This window comes from Biomphalaria glabrata, chromosome 2, assembly GCF_947242115.1.
Source record: "Biomphalaria glabrata chromosome 2, xgBioGlab47.1, whole genome shotgun sequence".
Taxonomy (NCBI): Eukaryota; Metazoa; Mollusca; class Gastropoda; family Planorbidae; genus Biomphalaria; species Biomphalaria glabrata.
This window is the reverse complement of record NC_074712.1, coordinates 9,949,394-9,966,387: the sequence shown is the minus strand read 5'-3', so window position 1 is coordinate 9,966,387 and position 16,994 is coordinate 9,949,394. Positions and strand designations below refer to the sequence as shown.

General features: G+C 36.5%; 1 protein-coding gene across 3 annotated transcripts in view; it reads left to right on the top strand.

Annotated features, from left to right (window-relative positions):
- LOC106072317 (paired box protein Pax-5-like) overlaps positions 1-16,994 on the top strand; it is a 205,106-nt gene that overhangs the window by 113,711 nt on the left and 74,401 nt on the right. For all 3 annotated transcript variants that reach the window (XM_056019066.1, XM_056019065.1, XM_056019063.1), the window contains exon 4: positions 16,811-16,976. In XM_056019066.1, the coding sequence (XP_055875041.1) occupies positions 16,811-16,976 (166 nt within the window). The remainder of the gene's footprint in view (positions 1-16,810; positions 16,977-16,994) is intronic.

Here is a 16,994-nt window from a genome sequence, read left to right as displayed (position 1 = left end):
TTTATTCTAGCCATAATTTGCCGATCTGCCAAAAATCCAAAATCAAAATCCAGTAATATTTTTCAGGGACAGAAATCTTTTTATCAGCTTAACAAATTCTAAATATTTAAACAAATGAAGACACAAGGCAAAACAAAATAACAAAAAAAAAATTTATCTTCAGACAACATCTTTAATTGAATGACTTTTTCTCTCTTCTGTAAGAAGACGCGATGGTTGTATTACGGACAGAAATCTGCGTTGACTGTTATTTTATTTAGATTTTACTTAAGAGTCTCTCCAAATGTCTCACAGAGTCTGAATGATGTCTCACACAGTCTAATTAAATGTCTCACAGAGTCTGACTACATGTCTCACGCCCATAATGTTCAAAACAACAATAACAATGTTCATTTTAATCTCTTCTAGTCTGTTATCTTTCTCCCTCTACCTTCAAATGGGCTCTAAAACCTTGACCGGAAGCTGGTCTATGTGATGGACACTCCGCTATCTGTTGTGCGCATCAGTTGCAGACTACTGAGTCACTATGGTCGACATTTAGACTAAAAAGTGACATTTATCTGCGCACTCCAATTTCCACTTTCAAAACTACTGTAGTACTGATGGCCGGCTGAATGTTGTGCAGTGTTTCACATATGGACCCCCGGCGGACAGTGGCTTTGTTTAGCGCCAAATGTTACAAAATGTGCAGGCTGCTTACTGGGTTTTTGTATTCATGTAAATAACTGTGGTATTGTTTGTATGCATTTGTATATCTAAATCGAGGACAATGTTAACAGTAACAGTAAAAATCAACAAAGTAGATTTTATTATTGGTATAGGACATTTTGCATGATTCGTGCAATTTCTTTAAATAAATGCATTGTATCACATTTCCATTATTAATTTTTGTTTTAAGGGAGATGATGCTAACAGCTTAACATGCAATTAAAATATGCACGCGAGAGATATAAAACAAACAGACGACTAAAAGTGCATCTAGATCATTTTGACCTAATAGGGTAGATAGAATCTGCTTACGGAGTCAGCAAGAAAAAATATTTTTAAAAAATAATTGGAAGAGAAACAAAGAGAGAAATTCAATTCTCTCTTTGTGAAGTGAAGTCAGTACATTTTAAAACTGCTAACAAATAAAGGTTACTCTTCTTAATGGAAGAAAACATTATCTAGAAATAAACAAAGCCCTTGAAAATTTTTAATTTGCTTGGCGAAAATCCTTTATTGTTATTGAATTATTCCTCCATTTACAAAGATACATGTAATACTTTGCAAGATACATTCCAGATTATTTCCAGGAAGGCTTCGAGAGTAGGTTCATATTCATTTCTATTTCATATAGGTCAATTAAAGCTAAGCCCCCATGCATTGTAAATACATATATATTGATTGATATTTACCTGTTTATTTTATTAGCATCTGAATTTCATAGTCAGTTTGTTTCTCTACATATATAAAATCGCCATTGTAGTTATTAAATGACGTCAGAGGGGGTAATTAATTCCTTGCATTCGGCACGACTGACCGGCCTCGCGTAGCAGATTATCGTCTGCAATTAGTTCTCCTTGTAACTCTTGAGTGTTAGGGCGTGCGCCATTTTTCTTCGCATTGTTAAAGATGCGCGCCGTCCACGTGATTGGCTCTCGGTGACCACATGGCGTACGGACAAAGTGGCGCGCGTGTGTGTCTGTGAACTGGTTCTGTGCGGTTGGATTGACTGACCAACTAGCTCATCAAATGATTGAGTCAACTGCATTGAATGGAATAGCCGGATGTGTGTATGCACAATGACAACAGACATTGGCGACAGACATTGACAACAGACGTTGGCGACAGACATTGGCAACAGACGTTGGCGACAGACATTGACAGCTCACACAGACAATACTAAGTTAATGCACACATATTTTCAGTAAATGTCTCGACATGTCCACCTGTTACGCTAATCGTTCGTGAGAATAAAATACTCGGTAAGACACCAAGATAAAGGAACATTTCCTAGTCTGTTGGCTGAGACAAATTGATATAAGTGCCTTTTCTTTTCTAGTGCCATTAGTGCATGGAACAAGTTGCCTGAATCCATCAAATCCACAACTTTATAGAGTTTGATTTTCTAATTAACAAAACACGACTAAGTTAACTTACGGACACACTTTGTACTTAGTATTTACCAATCCTTTTTTGAAGGAATGCATGCTATTTATAGGATTAAGTAACAATTCGAGATTTTAAGTCTTGACATTTTTTGTAATCTTTGATTCAGCTTGTTTCGTATCTGAATGGCACTTAGGAAGAGAAAAACACAAGTAGGTTACTGAAAAGTTCACTGTGTTCGTTCTGCAGTATAGGACGGTGAAAGGTGACTCTTTAATCAAACATAACAAACCAATTTTGTGTTTGATTAACCGGGTTGAAATAAGTTGAACAAGTACAAACTTTCTATTATAATCTGCTTTAGACACTGAAAAAAACAACTTATTTTCGAAGGTGCATTTTGACAAGAACACCGGTTCGACCAAACACAAATTGAAAGCACGCTAAAAGTAACAAAAAGTTTTTGGGGGCGTTTCAGAGACATTGACGTATAAAAAGTTAATGGATCCTTATTTGCCCCTACACCGTTGTTCATTTGATGTTGCCAACTTTGATTTCTCCAGTAATCCACTCAATTTGCTTTTTATGACTTGTTGTGTTGTTGTTTTCCTTTATTTTTTTAGCAGTATTGCTAAAGGCTTGAATTTGTTTTTGGAAACAAAGCTTAGTACAAAATATACTGTTTTTATTTCTTTTAGAGAATTATAGTCAGTGATGTCTTTGTACTGGTTTTATATTTACTTTGACATCTCAAAAGTAAGAATGTAGCTACTCTTTCTTAAGCCCTTACTGATGTGGCTATTCCTCGCAACAGTTGTCAGTTGTGACGTGTTTCCAAGGGGGTTTAGAGAGTATTCTTTTCAAATATCTTTTAGCTTTGTACCATATCCGAAAACAAAGTGGGGGGGGGGGGCGGGAAATTACGTTTAGAATTATTATTGCCATACAAAAGTGTGAACAGCTAAAACTTTGTGTAAATTTATCGTTTATACACATTTTTCATTTATTTGAGGATTTTTACGATAACCTAACCAATGTCATGGACGTTAAATGCAACTCCAATATGGCCAACTAGATTTTGTAAAGTTTGAGCTACAAACGGAAGATAATAGAAAATTTGATTCTGCAGCTCGAAAAAGTGCACAAAAATTATCATACTATATACAAATACTAAAAAGTGTATCCACATTTCCTTAGTTCTGTACACCGGATACACCAAAAATGTAGCTATTTTTATTTTTTTCCCCGCTCGACGAAAATCTCTAATACAAAAGTTTATTACTTTCACACGATATTTAATGTCTAGAAATGTTTCTTGCTATATTTGTTCCACGATATTTGCAATCATACTTTTTTAACATAAACACGAAATTGAGGGAGTTTAAATCTTGTTTTTTCTTCCCCTCCCACTTGTATTGGGATCAGGATCAAAGCACCGTTAAGGAAGGTTAGTTTACTAATAGGCTTGAAAACACACTTGTTAAACAATATTTTGAGATAGTGTGCTGTCTTTAGGTAGCCACGACAACTGGCGCTGGGAAAGCCACAATGCAATGGAGCAGTAGAACAGAGACTAGGTTTATGCCATTCTTCCACCACTGGGCCGTAAGAGACTCAATAACGTCCCTCTACAAGGGCCGAATCATTTAGTGCACTGTTTCCCAAACTGCGTTCCGCGGTACCCTAGTGCTCCGTGAAAAGGCGTTCCACAAGCTACTTATTAAGTAGTAGGGCACCACCTGATTAAATAGTTCTAAAAATAAGCAAAATGTTCCGCTAAATACTCTGAATGTGCGAAGTGTTCCGTTAAGGACAAAAAGTGTGGGAACCACTGATTTAGTGTATTAAATGCTGAGATAGAAATGCTCTGGGAGTGGTTGGTCGTGGTTGGTGTGTGGGTGGGGGGGCGAGGCCAGATTATGCATGTACTTATAATTTAGAATAAAAACAAAGATAAAAAGTACATGAATCCCTTTAGAAGATCTCAACCTGGGCGACAAAGATTTCCCACGACGAACTCACCAGGTATAGATGTGTGTAGGCGCAGGGCGCTCTCTGAGAGGGGGAAAGACGTCTCCTTTGTTTTTTGTTTTTCGATGTCGTAATCTACAACCACATACACTCTTAGCTTTGTCCGCCTCTGCTCTTTGTGTGCTGTGTCACATGACCTCTAAGATCGAACATCTATCTTCGACAAGTGGGCGTGGCCTTCGCGTCACAGATTTTGAAATACTAAACATTTTGTTAAGCCCCCCCCCCACCCCATTTTTTAAATGCTTTTTTTTTTATTCTACCTTTTTTATTTTTCTTTTTCTTCTTTTTTTCTTTCTTTTCTTGTACTTCATGATTGTCCTGTATGTTTCTCAACTGTACCGTTGGACTTTCAACATGCCTAGGACCTAATAGACTCTTGATATTGTGGTTGCTTTGAAAGTAGCTGATAGTTTGAACCAGTCAACCAAAACCAGTAGCGAAGCATTTTAAAGAGCTAGAGAGGGGTTGGAGGTGGGTTTAGAGATTCAAGAAATAAAAAAAAAGGATTCGGAAGTCGTGTTGCTGAGACGTTTTGAGAGGGTGGGGAGGGGGGGGCTGCGTTTCTTAAAAGAAAGGAGCAGAAGACTTGAGCTAAAAATGTAGTTAGTGAACTTTTGTTGAGCTTAAAGGTCTTTAGACGTCTTTTATAGTGTGGCATTTACAATGGCCTACTCTGTCACAATCATATATTTTTTTTTTAGTGTGACATTGTGACTTGAAATCTTTCCCGAATCTTTCCTTTTTGTGAAAAGTTAGGATTGTGACCCTTTGATCTTTTTAACTTAAAACAAACTACGATCCATTTTATTTGTCTTTATTTATTTTTAGCAATAGTCTCGTACGCGTTTCTATGTATTGATTCAAGGGTGATAAACCTTTTTTTTTTTGTTCGCCCTGTTCGCAATTTTTTTTTTCATATGATTGGCAAAGTCATTTTTACATTCAGAACATTTTGGGGTCGGAAAGCTTCCTCGGGAAATTACTCCCCCAAAATATCTAGGATCAGAATATTACCTCGGTAAATCCTCGCAAAGTAATATAGGAACAGAAAGCTACCTCGGGGAATAATGTCAAAAATAACTTCGGATCAGAAAATTACCTTGGGAAATTAGCGCAAAATAATCTGATATCAGAAAGCTACCTCGGGAAATCATCACAACATAATCTGGGAACAGAACGCTAAAACGAGAAATTGCCGCAAAATAATCTTATATCAGAAAGCTACCTCTGGAAATTATCGCAAAATAATCTGGGAACAGAACGCTAAAATGAGAAATTGTGTAAAATAATCTTATATCAGAAAGCTATATCTGGAAATTATCGCAAAATAATCTGAGAACAGAAAGCTACCTCTGGAAATTATCGCAAAATAATCTGGGAACAGAACGCTAAAATGAGAAATTGTGTAAAATAATCTTATATCAGAAAGCTACATCGGAAGATTATTTTCTGGTTTGTAATTAAAAATTTTTAAAAAGGGGGAAAAAAAACTTATTTTGGCTCATTCCGTGTCTCCCAATCTGGACAGACATTAGCGCGTGGTTTAGGTGGTAAAGTCTTGGGAGATGAGTACCAAACAATACCGAGTGTCTTTTCATTGATCGCTACAAAATTACTTTTTATTTCTTAATAGCCGATGATTTCAAAAGTGTCACCGGATTGAACTCATGCCAAATTATCAGCCTTGATACACGGGGCAAGCGGTCGGCATTTACGGGCCGCCTGCCGACCTCAGTTGTTTGCCTATGGGCAATGGGACGCAACGTTGTTTTTTTCCGTCATTCTGTTGACTAAACTTTAAACGTTTCCTACGTGAGGGCGCCCCGTATTTCACCCCCCTCCCCCTTTTTTCAAGAAATTTGTGTCAAGAGGATGATGACGAGGAAATTACGCGCGTTTTTAAATTGTGCAGTCGACTTTTTGTGACAATGTGTAAAAATAAAAAAAAGAAGTATCTAGGCCCTTAGAAAATTTCCAATAATTGTGTGTGTGTGTGTGTGTTACAAAATAACCATAGCAGACGATGAAACGTTGCTTGCATCTGACGATTAAGATATTCAATTCCTGAAGCTATTAGAATATTACAATCTTTGAAATGGTCTCATTCTGTTGTGCTATTAGCTGGCATTCACGTAAATTTAATTTGCTATGATTGCTCTTCAGAAAGTTTGATGCGTGGCCCTTTGGATCAAATACTTGCTAAAGAAACCTGTTTTTTTTTTTTCAAATGCAAGATAATTATGTATATTAAACAGAATCGCATTTCCTGCATTGTACATTTTTTATACTATTAGTTTTCTGTTTTTGTAGTATTTTGAATGATCATTTATCAATGTTTTTATTGGGTTGTTAAAAGGTATTAAAAAGGGAAAAAAAAAACGCAGTAGCTTTAATTTGTTGTAATTTGCTAATGCCTATGCAGCATTGACTATCTAGGTCATGGGTGCAGTCATTTACTGTTTTTTTTGTTTGTTTTTGTTTTTTTTTTGACCGGCTTTACGTAGGTAAAGCAATTGACTGGTTTGAAGCTAGATAAAATGTACGATCATATTTTCAATCTAGATCTTAGAAAAGAAGCTTGGATCCCGGATATGACACCATCAATGTACTGTCCTAGAAATAGCCGAGACTTCTGTCTTGTTGACATCCTGCATCAGTAGCAGCCTATTTACCCTAAATCTCAGTCCGAAAGAACTAACGAGGGTGAATATAATAAAAAGTAATTCTTTGAATGATTGACTTTAATCATACGGGAGTTTAAAAAAAAAGTATTTAAAAAAATGGTTAGAATAGTTGTTGTTTTTTTTCTAAATATTATCAATAGTACTGCTAATTAATCGTAATGACTTTGAGTTCAACATCTGACGATTAGTAAGTAGACCACGAAAGCAGACGACTGTTACGTCATGTTTATACAACATAAGAAAAAAAAGATTGGGGTGCACACCTTATTAAAGGATGACCGTCTGATAGTTATACTAGACTAGCCGGATATGACACGCAGGCCTTAGTTTGGGTATTACTGGTCTAGTGGATATGATTTGGAGCTATGTTAAACATAGAGAGAAGATCACTTAACATTTTGTAAAGATTTTGCCATGGAAATGAAAGTAAAGTGTCAAAATGGTTTTCCCCGTTAAACCGACATATTGATATCTTATACAAAATACTATGAAAACGGATTTACCCGATTTGTTGCAATGTTTTGTTCTTGAATAAAGATAAATTTTGATATTCTTTTTTAATTTTTAGCGCCCCCGTTTTGGGAGAAACATAAAAACATACACTAAGGTCTCCGTCATGATCTAAGGAATATTTATGCCAAATTTTATCAAGATTGGTCAAACGAATTTGATTTCTATGCGGGACATAAGACTTACATATCTCCTTACTTTCTGCTTTATATATTAGATAAGGCATATGGATGCCATTGGGGATTTTCTCGATTAACAATGTAAACCTATCTTTATTTTGTTTTCAGTTCTTAAGATCCAGTTTACGTTATGTAAACAATACAGTAACGTAGAAAAAGAAGATAAAGCTAAATGTAGAAATGCGTTGGGCGGGGAAGTAGTTTAAAAGAAAAACGTTTTAAAAAGAAAAGATTCTGAGAGATTTTCAAATTTTGAAATAAATCGATTAACTAAACAATACCAAGGATGCTACCGAAAGATTTGACACATTTGATCTTACAGAGCTAAGAAAATTGTTTTTAAAAAGTCTTGTAGATTATCAACAGTTCCTATATTCTGTACACCGAAAACACCAAAATTACTAGTTTTTTATAACAGTTCCTATATTCTGTACACCGTAAACACCAAAATTACTAGCTTTTTATAACAGTTCCTATATTCTGTACACCGTAAACACCAAAATTACTAGCTTTTTATAACAGTTCCTATATTCTGTACACCGTAAACACCAAAATTACTAGCTTTTTATAGCTATCAGCCATAGATGCAAATCTTCTGTAGAATTTAGAGACAGTGTATTCCTTATCTCTATTAGTTTCTTGTTTGTTTGTTGTTGTTTTTTCTGCGTATTCCTTGTTTGTGCGTATTTTGTGTCTGGTGTGTGGGTATACTGCTAGTTTTTGGGCGTATTGGTCTCAGTGTGTTCTTAGTCTGTGTGGGAGCCTCTCAGAGCTTTATAGTGACTTGAAAGTGGAGGGGAATTTGTGAGAGATATAGTGTGAGGGTGATGTGGGAGAGATGGTGTGAGAGTAATGCGTGAGAGATTGTGAGGGTGATGTGGGAGAGATAGTGTGAGAGAAATGTCTGAGAGATAGTGTGAGGTCAATTTGTGAGAGATAGTGTGAGGGGAATGGGTGAGAGATAATGTAAGATCAAATTAGTGAGAGATATTGAGGGGAATGTGTGAGAGAGTGTGAGGTGAATGTGTGAGAGAGAGTGTGAGGTAAAAGTGTGGGAGATATTGAAGGCGTGAGATAAAATCATTAAGTTTCCATGCCTGCTTCATTTCCCAAAGCCGCGGCCATTACCTGGTTCTTAGACAGGGGAAGGTATATACGTTGGGAAAAGAAGGTGGAAAGAGGGGAGGAGTACTTTGGAGGGAATTAGTTTGAGAATGTTTTTACCTCAGCAACACTCTCGCTGCCCCCCCCCCACCATCATTTAACCTCACCCTTTTATCATTGACCCTCCCCTGGCCTGATCAATCAACCATCCAATACGTTACGTTTAAAATCGATGTTGTTGTTTGGTCCAATGGTGGTCAATGGATTTGCTGTCACTGCCTGAAACTTTGATGTCACCAGTAAATGTGACTGAGCTGTACCAGAGATGGCGGCGGCACTGCGGCGGGTGAGCTCGTGTTGACGGTGAAGGCAACATAAAGTTCACTCCACCCTTTCTATTTTTTGTTTAAATATTTTTCCCCCACTATATTTATATGTTAGGTTAAAAAAAAAAAGAACTAACGACAGTTTGACTATGAGACCTGGTTGTCTGTGTGGAGGCCTGTCTCCGTTCTAGACTTCTTCTGAGTGCTAAAGAGTTCTCGCTAAATTAAAACCATATTTCTTTTTTCAAAGACTCAAAGCATGACATCGAAACCTCTTCACATTTTTACAAGTTCATTACGAACAAGAATCAATATCATTTTTTTTTAGATTTAGAAATAAAAACTTTTATCTGCATAAAGTTTCCTCCCCCCCTCTCCCTTTCCACATCTATTTTTGTTTTTTCAAAGTTTTTTTATAATTTTTTTATAACACTGATAGATAATGAAAGCTTCTCAAACTTGATTAGAATGATTCATCTTATGGTTTGTAATGTGTTTCTATGTGTGAGAGATTATGTTTCAAACTTAAGGAATTTTACATCGACGTGCTGTTAAGATTTTCCAAATGTCTTGTTTTAAATTTGTATTTTTTTTTTTAATTTAATTTCAAACGATCCAAAAACACAACATTTTTTGGTCGCTTCATTTTGATAAACACAAAGCAATGATGTTCACTGTCCTATCATATTATGGTGAACTTGTAGTTCTAGTTCTTACTTCAGATAGACTAGAGTATTGATGGAAACCTCCAGCGACGCTCTGGTCTGTCCCCTCACTGCGGTCCATTGTCTTCATTTCAATGTTGTCTTGAACGGTCAGCAAAGAGAATCGATCCCTCAAGCGTATCGATACATTGCAATCAATATATTACTGGTATATTTGACCGAATTAATTTTATTTGGCTTATATTTTCTTATCTTGTCTTGGCTCCTACCCAATGGAAATTGTCCACCCCAGCATAACTGTAACAATGACAACATTCACAGAAACATTTTGTTCTTGTAGAAGATTTCGGATTCAACCAATTCTCCTACTTGCTGTGGACACAACAACTACTATTGACATTCCGCCTGGTATTACTTGCCCTTGGCTCTCGAGCAGCTAGGGTATTTTCATGGTCGAAACCGCAGCAGTGAAATATGATCAAAAATATTTTTTATTATCAATTTTGACCCCTATTTATTTTTAAGCGGACATAATACAAAGTTTACACTTCCTTTTATTTATTTTTTTGGATAGCTTAAAACAATTCTACTTCCTCGGTTCCTGTTCGCTCCAGATTATAATTTAAAGTGTACACATTTCCTCCAACCACGTAGATCTAGACAATGTCGAAAAAGAACAATTAATGAATAAAACCAAACTGAGTTTTTTTTTTTTTTTTTTTTTGAGATGGCTAACCCTATAGCATCAGAAAGTACTATTTTATGACTATGTGAATAGTTCAGATAAGACCTATATTTCTTGTGTGTATATTAGAAGTCTCTCACTTCAAAACTTAATTCAGATATATTCACACGTTACTTTTTTAAAAAACAAAGAGTTATGTTTTTCTTTACATTAAGATTATTGGTTCCATTTAATCACACTTAGCTATGTTTGATTGCATTTACTTACATTTCGTTACACTTAGTTTAATTTGTTAATTTAGCAGTGGAGTTGTTTGTTTGTTCCATTATATTGGTTAAAAAATTCCAAAATTTTAATTTCCTGTTGAAATCGCGTGCTGAATATTTCCTTTCCACTAAAATCTTTACAAGGTTCTTGAAATGTTAAAGACCTAATTAGATAAACCGAAACAATATTTATCTTCTGATTTATCATTACGTAATTCCGAATGATAGGGACCTCAAACAGAGCATAAAACATTTTGTAGAGAAGTACACTAGGTTTTAAATAAATTGCGTTTTTTTTTCTATTTCATTTTGGGGCTACCCAATTCACTTCGCCTAGGGCCTCCTATTAACTAAGGCCGGCCCTGATTTCATAACTGAAAAAAAAATCAAAAAAATCTTTGTAGCCAATAAATATAACTAAAAATCTATATAACTGATAGATGAGGTCGGAACTATAACTAAAAACTTAGCTGATAATTAAAGACTGAAATATATATACAAACTTAGACATATGTTTGGAACAGACTTAGAGAAGGATAAATAAAGATTACTAGATTATTTTTGACAGATATAGATCTATAGACAAATCTAGTTTTATAGATTTATATTGCTACTAGATATTATAGACCAACTCACTTGCTAGATATAAAAGAGGGAAAAAAAGTCGTTAGTCATAAACCTGCTAGCCATAGACCCAAGAAAACGCTACATAAAAACCCAAACAACTGTTAGATGTAGATCTAGATAAGAATCTGTTGGCACGGTCAAATTCTGTTAATCAGACAACATCGTTTTGGAGCTAATAACCTGCTTGTCCGATTAATCGAATTCTTTCACTTAATAGGATTTGTTTCGGTACTTTAGTTATTAGGTCCGAATAAGCGGTTGGTCCGATTAAACGGCTTCGGCTGTACTACACTTAGAGAATTAGACCAAAAGCTGATCAAGCAAGGCTTACGGTATGCTTTGTCATTATACGGAACAGATCTATCTTCTATATTCTGTTAACTGTTAAAGTTAGCAATACACAGCTCCGAGGCATTTGCATACTATACTGTACTATATAGACAAACGATGAATTAAAAAAGGGGGGAAAAAAAAGAGGACACACACACAGCTTCAGCAATAATCTTAAAGGTGAACAACGGACAGCCGTCAGAGGTATATGTTCACTGGAGCAAGGAGCAGTGGCTCCCGAAACCTCTAGAAACGGAGACGACAGAATGAATGCTGGGCCGCAGCAGGGGTGCCGCCCATTATCTCAGTGTCAGGCGCACATCTTTCTTTCAACCTACTCCACCTTCGGGTACCATTTAAAGGAGGAGGGGGTGGTGGGAGGGAGGACCGCCTGCCCCGCGGAACGACACAGACTCGAACTCACTTAAAAGGTAATGTACCGTGAGGCAACGCGAGCCCTATGTCGTGTTGTCGCTACAACACTGCAAGATACTCATCAAAAATGGAAACGGCCAGAAAAAGAACCAGAAGTAATAAAACATTGTAGAAAAAAGTCGGGAGGTAATTGAAAGAAGTCGTTGAGCTCATGTCTTGCAACGTAAACTGAAGTAACCGTAGTGAAGTTGTGTCTGTAACATGGAGACTAGAGCCTATATGTGTCAGTGACATTGAGACTAGAGCCTATATGTGTCAGTGACACGGAAAATGTGAGGGTTTTGATAGTCTGGTTTCTCTGTGTGTTAGTCTGTTCGCTTCCCATCGAGATTACTGTAAGACTTGAACTACGCCAACTGGACTATCACAATGGTCTCTTCCATCGTTATCGTTGCATTGAAACATGGTTAGCAACACAGCACAAAGTTTTTGTTAGTTTTTATTTGATGAATGGTTTTCATATAGTGGTAGTTTATGTTTTATTACAATACTAAAGAGAGAGAAGGAGAGAGAAAGAGAGAGAGAGTAAATTGATTTTGTGTGATAGAAATGTGTAAGATGTATACCATCATATGATACAAATGTCTTATCTAGAATTCAAAAAGTCATAAACTAAGTGTTTAGAATTGAATCTCTAGTTCTAGCAGTTCTGACCTTACTAATGAAAAAGAACTTCTGATTTGTTTGTTTTTTAAATCTGTGTTCATAGTTTGATACATGGTCGTCGGGTTGTAGCTCCAAACAGTTAGATCAAAGAAACCGTTATAGGCGTATTAATCTTTAATGCCGAACTTGGAATAAAACTTCCGAGGAGTTTTTTTTTTTTTTTAACAAAACAGAATGCGGTTTTTATTAACAGCATATACACAGCTTTCAAGTTCAATGCAAGTATGTAAATGTATGTAACATTAACAGCATAAACACAGCTTTCAAGTTCAATGTAAATATGTACATTTATGTAACAAAACAAGAGAAATTTCATCTTGAACAATTTAAACAAAAAAAAACAGCTCATTCTAAAAAACTACTCTTAACTTTCTGTCACTCGTCTGTCGCTCTTTCTCTCTACCTCAACTAGCACTCCCCTATCTATAAACTTCAACTACGACAGACTTCCTCGGAGTTACGTCAGAAAATAGTGAGCTAACAGAAACAAATGTATCCGCCATAGTTGTTCTCCTGGTTACATCAGACAAGAGCACAACTAATCCATAACGTCCACGTCTCTTGTTGCCCGATGCCCTGTTCTTCCAATCTTGTGTATTATTACACGTAGTTTTTAGTTCTGCTTCTGGGAGGCATTAAACTTCTTGTTAAGTTTCACTAGAGTTCAGAAATGGTCTTTGCATTTCATGTTTCACGCCGTTCATTGTTTTTTCGACTCCAGGGGGGAGCCAGAGAGTGTAAGACTAGAAGAGTGTAAATGAGTGCTCACGTGTAGATAGGTGGTGTTTGAACCGTGGCCGAGTACTCATCTTACTAAGCAGCACCCCCGGGGAGGCGGCAGCCAACCCAATTATTCTGTATTATTTCTGTAACAGTTGTATAACTTGTACAAACAGTTTCAAAAAAAAAAGGAAAATGGCTTAGAAAACACGCGCTGAAAGGTCAGTATTAGAGTGTAACCTCTAACCCCTCACCCATCCTAGCACGCGCGGGAAGAAGGCGGGGCCTGCTATTTGTTTTGCACTAATTAGAAGCTTTCCAGGAAGTTGTTGACTTTTGTTCCGGATAATCAAAAGATTGTTGTTGTCCCGCGGCCGGGACGGTTAGTTAACGATGTACCAGACGTTGCGTAAACAGCGTACAGCATCTTGCGGGATGAGCGTACATCTGCACGCCTCTCCCCCACCCCATTTTTTTTTCAAAACCAACAACTTTTCCTTCTTTTTTTTTTTTACGCTTTAGTTACGGCGTAACGGTTCATTCCCTTGTACCGACAAGATGTTTCAACTTTTGGTAGACTTGAACAAAAGCGCCTGGGCGATCTGTCAGCAATCTCCTGCGCCATTTCATATTATGTTATGTTTATCTTACTCGTCTTTCGACACGACATACTAAGATATATATATATATATATATATATATATATATATATATATATATATATATATATATATATATATATATATATATATATATATATATATATATAATGTGCATATATGAAATGTATGTATCTGAGGCATATATAAATAGCAAATTGTGTCCTGAAAGTATTTAAAACAAACAACATTATATATACATCTGTACTTTCGGCCTTTTTAATATATATATATATAAGGGAAAACTGCATGACTTTATCATCTAGTTTGAGGCCCTTCGAGACAAGCCGCTATTGGAATTGTGCTGTTCGTCCGTTCGAATCGTAAATGAATATTGAAAATCTCATTTCATCATTGTCTTCATCGTTGCAGCAACAACTTCTGTTTATTTGAGAGTGAGTTCTTTACATTGCGACTCAAATGTATGCCAATACCTTAAAGTATACTACTGGATAGTGGTAAATATGGTAACTCTAATGGGTAGCTGACTTTAGTTGGGGAAAAGTAAAGGCGGTTGGTCGTCGTGATGGCGAAAGAAATGGATGACCTTAACCTCATATGTCCAACAGATTGCAAGGCCTGAAAGGGAAACTTTATTTTGTGTGTCCCGATGTTTAAATGCTAATTATTTCTTTAGTACACAGAAGCAAGGGACTTCTTGTTCATAGTCAGGGTATTTGGTTCGAATACTTCATTTATCCAGTTCTAGATTTATTTATTTTTTTGTTGTAAATGCTTGTCCTTTTTTTGACGGCTGAGTGCGGTACAATTATATTTAGAACTTATAAACTAAAACCGCTTTTGAAAATCTGCATTCGCCGTCACTTGTGGTGCATGTTTGTATGAAATAAGTACGCATACTCTAAGAGCATACATTTCTTTTATGATAGAATGTGACTAGAATGCTCCAATTTTCAAAAACAGTCCGCCCCTGTTTGTGAATGCGATTAAACTGTCAGTTTATGTGTAGCTAAATCTGTTAAAGGAGGCTCGTTGGATGAGCGGTAATGCGGTCCCGGGTTCGAATCCTGGTGAACACTGGGATTTTTTATTTTTGGGATCTTTGGGCGCCTCTGAGTCCCCACTCAGCTCTAATGGGTACCTGATATTAGTTGGGGAAAAGTAAATGCGGTTTGTCTTTGTGCTGGCCACATGACAGCCTCGTTAACCGTAGGCCACAGAAACAAATGACCTATATATCATCTGCCCTATAGACAGACATTTATTATGCTAATTAGGGCGCTATGCACGTGTCACGTGTGTTCATAGAAAGAAGGAGAAATAAATAGCATAAAAAAAAAATAACAAGCATAAAAACGCAGGAATTGAAAATGTGGAAAGATTACACAAATTGATATGTAACAACTGTATTGATTGAACGTCGCTTTATCCAGGCTGAAATGTAAGACTTACAAGATTAACGTCTGCTGGCGATGTTGAACACACTGGGTTGAAATATTAATCCCTTATTAGAAGTTGGCTATCGCCAGAATCTGCTACCAGCTGATCGCCCTAACATTCTACGTTAATATACAGTTGTTATTGTTGTTGTTATTGTTTGCTAATTTAAAAAGTTGAAGCAGTAAAGAAAAGAAACAAACATTTAACTTAACGATTTTCAACTCGACATGTACACAGCCGATTGAAAATGTTTTGTTTTTTTAAAGTAGAACAAGATTAAAAGAAACAAAATACGACAGGTTTTGGTCATAGCAGTAGCGTACCTACGGTTGGCGCGGGGGGGGGGGGGGGCAAATGATTGTCCGAATTTTTTTTTTACATTAAATATTACGCCATTATCTCATGGTAAGATGTCGAATGTCAAAATGCAGGGGCCCCTAAAGAGGTCAAGCTCTCCGGGCCCCCAAATCTCTAGCTACGCCACTTTGTCATAGGCGTAGACAAAATATTAAAGATTTTCATCTATGGCGAAAAAACAAAAAAACTCTAGTAGCTACATTCTGGTGTATCCGGTGTGCAGAATAAAGCTAACGTTGATAAGTTGTTTGTTGTTGTTTTTTTGTTTTTTTTTGGTAAGATCTATACAACTATTTGTGCACGCTTTAGCATTGCAGGATCACGTTTTCTGAGCTCATTTTCCAGTTCTTTAGTTGGCAACTTTAAAGTTACAATTCAGCGTCCTTGACATTGTTTAGTTTATCGTGAAAATCTTTAATTGCCCATCTTTATTCTCCAATATATCTGCTCTTCATCCAAATAAATCTTTGTCATCTTTAGCTTTAAGAATCGAAATAAAACCTATTCCCATAATACTTACTAGTACATCAGAAAGGAGGAGTTGTAGTTTTGTATTCAACCGTTCCATATTTGTGTTTAACTTCCTGTGGAAATCAAGAAATGATGTGACTGACATCCCTACATTACTTGCAGTTGTTAGAAGTAAAGTTTTTGTCGAAATCGTATAGTGTATCTACACACAATCAACACAGTATTCAGATAGCAAAAACTAAATTATTATCAGAAAATAAACGTGTATATTTAATCATTCTGTGATGATTACTATTTCGGGCTAAAAAAAAAAAAATTTTTGGATGCTGGGATATGTTTAATTTTTGAGACAATTTTTTTTTCTCTTTTCATCAGCGTGTTAAATTTTCTGTTTTCTTATCTACTCTCTAACTCTCCATCATTCTCTTTTCTTCATTTCTCACTCTCTTCCTCCCCCCTATCTCTCTCTCTCTCTCTTTCTTACTTTCCCGTTCTATCTCTCTCTCTCTCTCTCTCTTTGTCTCTTTCTATTGCAGTATTTTAAAACTGATCTCTGTTGATGTATCTGTTCACCCGCCTGTCTTCTCTACGTATCGACAGGTCACGGAGGAGTGAATCAGTTAGGTGGAGTCTTTGTGAATGGCCGTCCTCTGCCCGACATTGTACGCTCCAAGATTGTGGAGCTAGCACACGCCGGAATACGTCCCTGTGATATCTCGCGCCAGCTGAGGGTCAGCCATGGATGCGTGAGCAAGATTCTAGGAAGGTAGGTGCTCATAAGTAG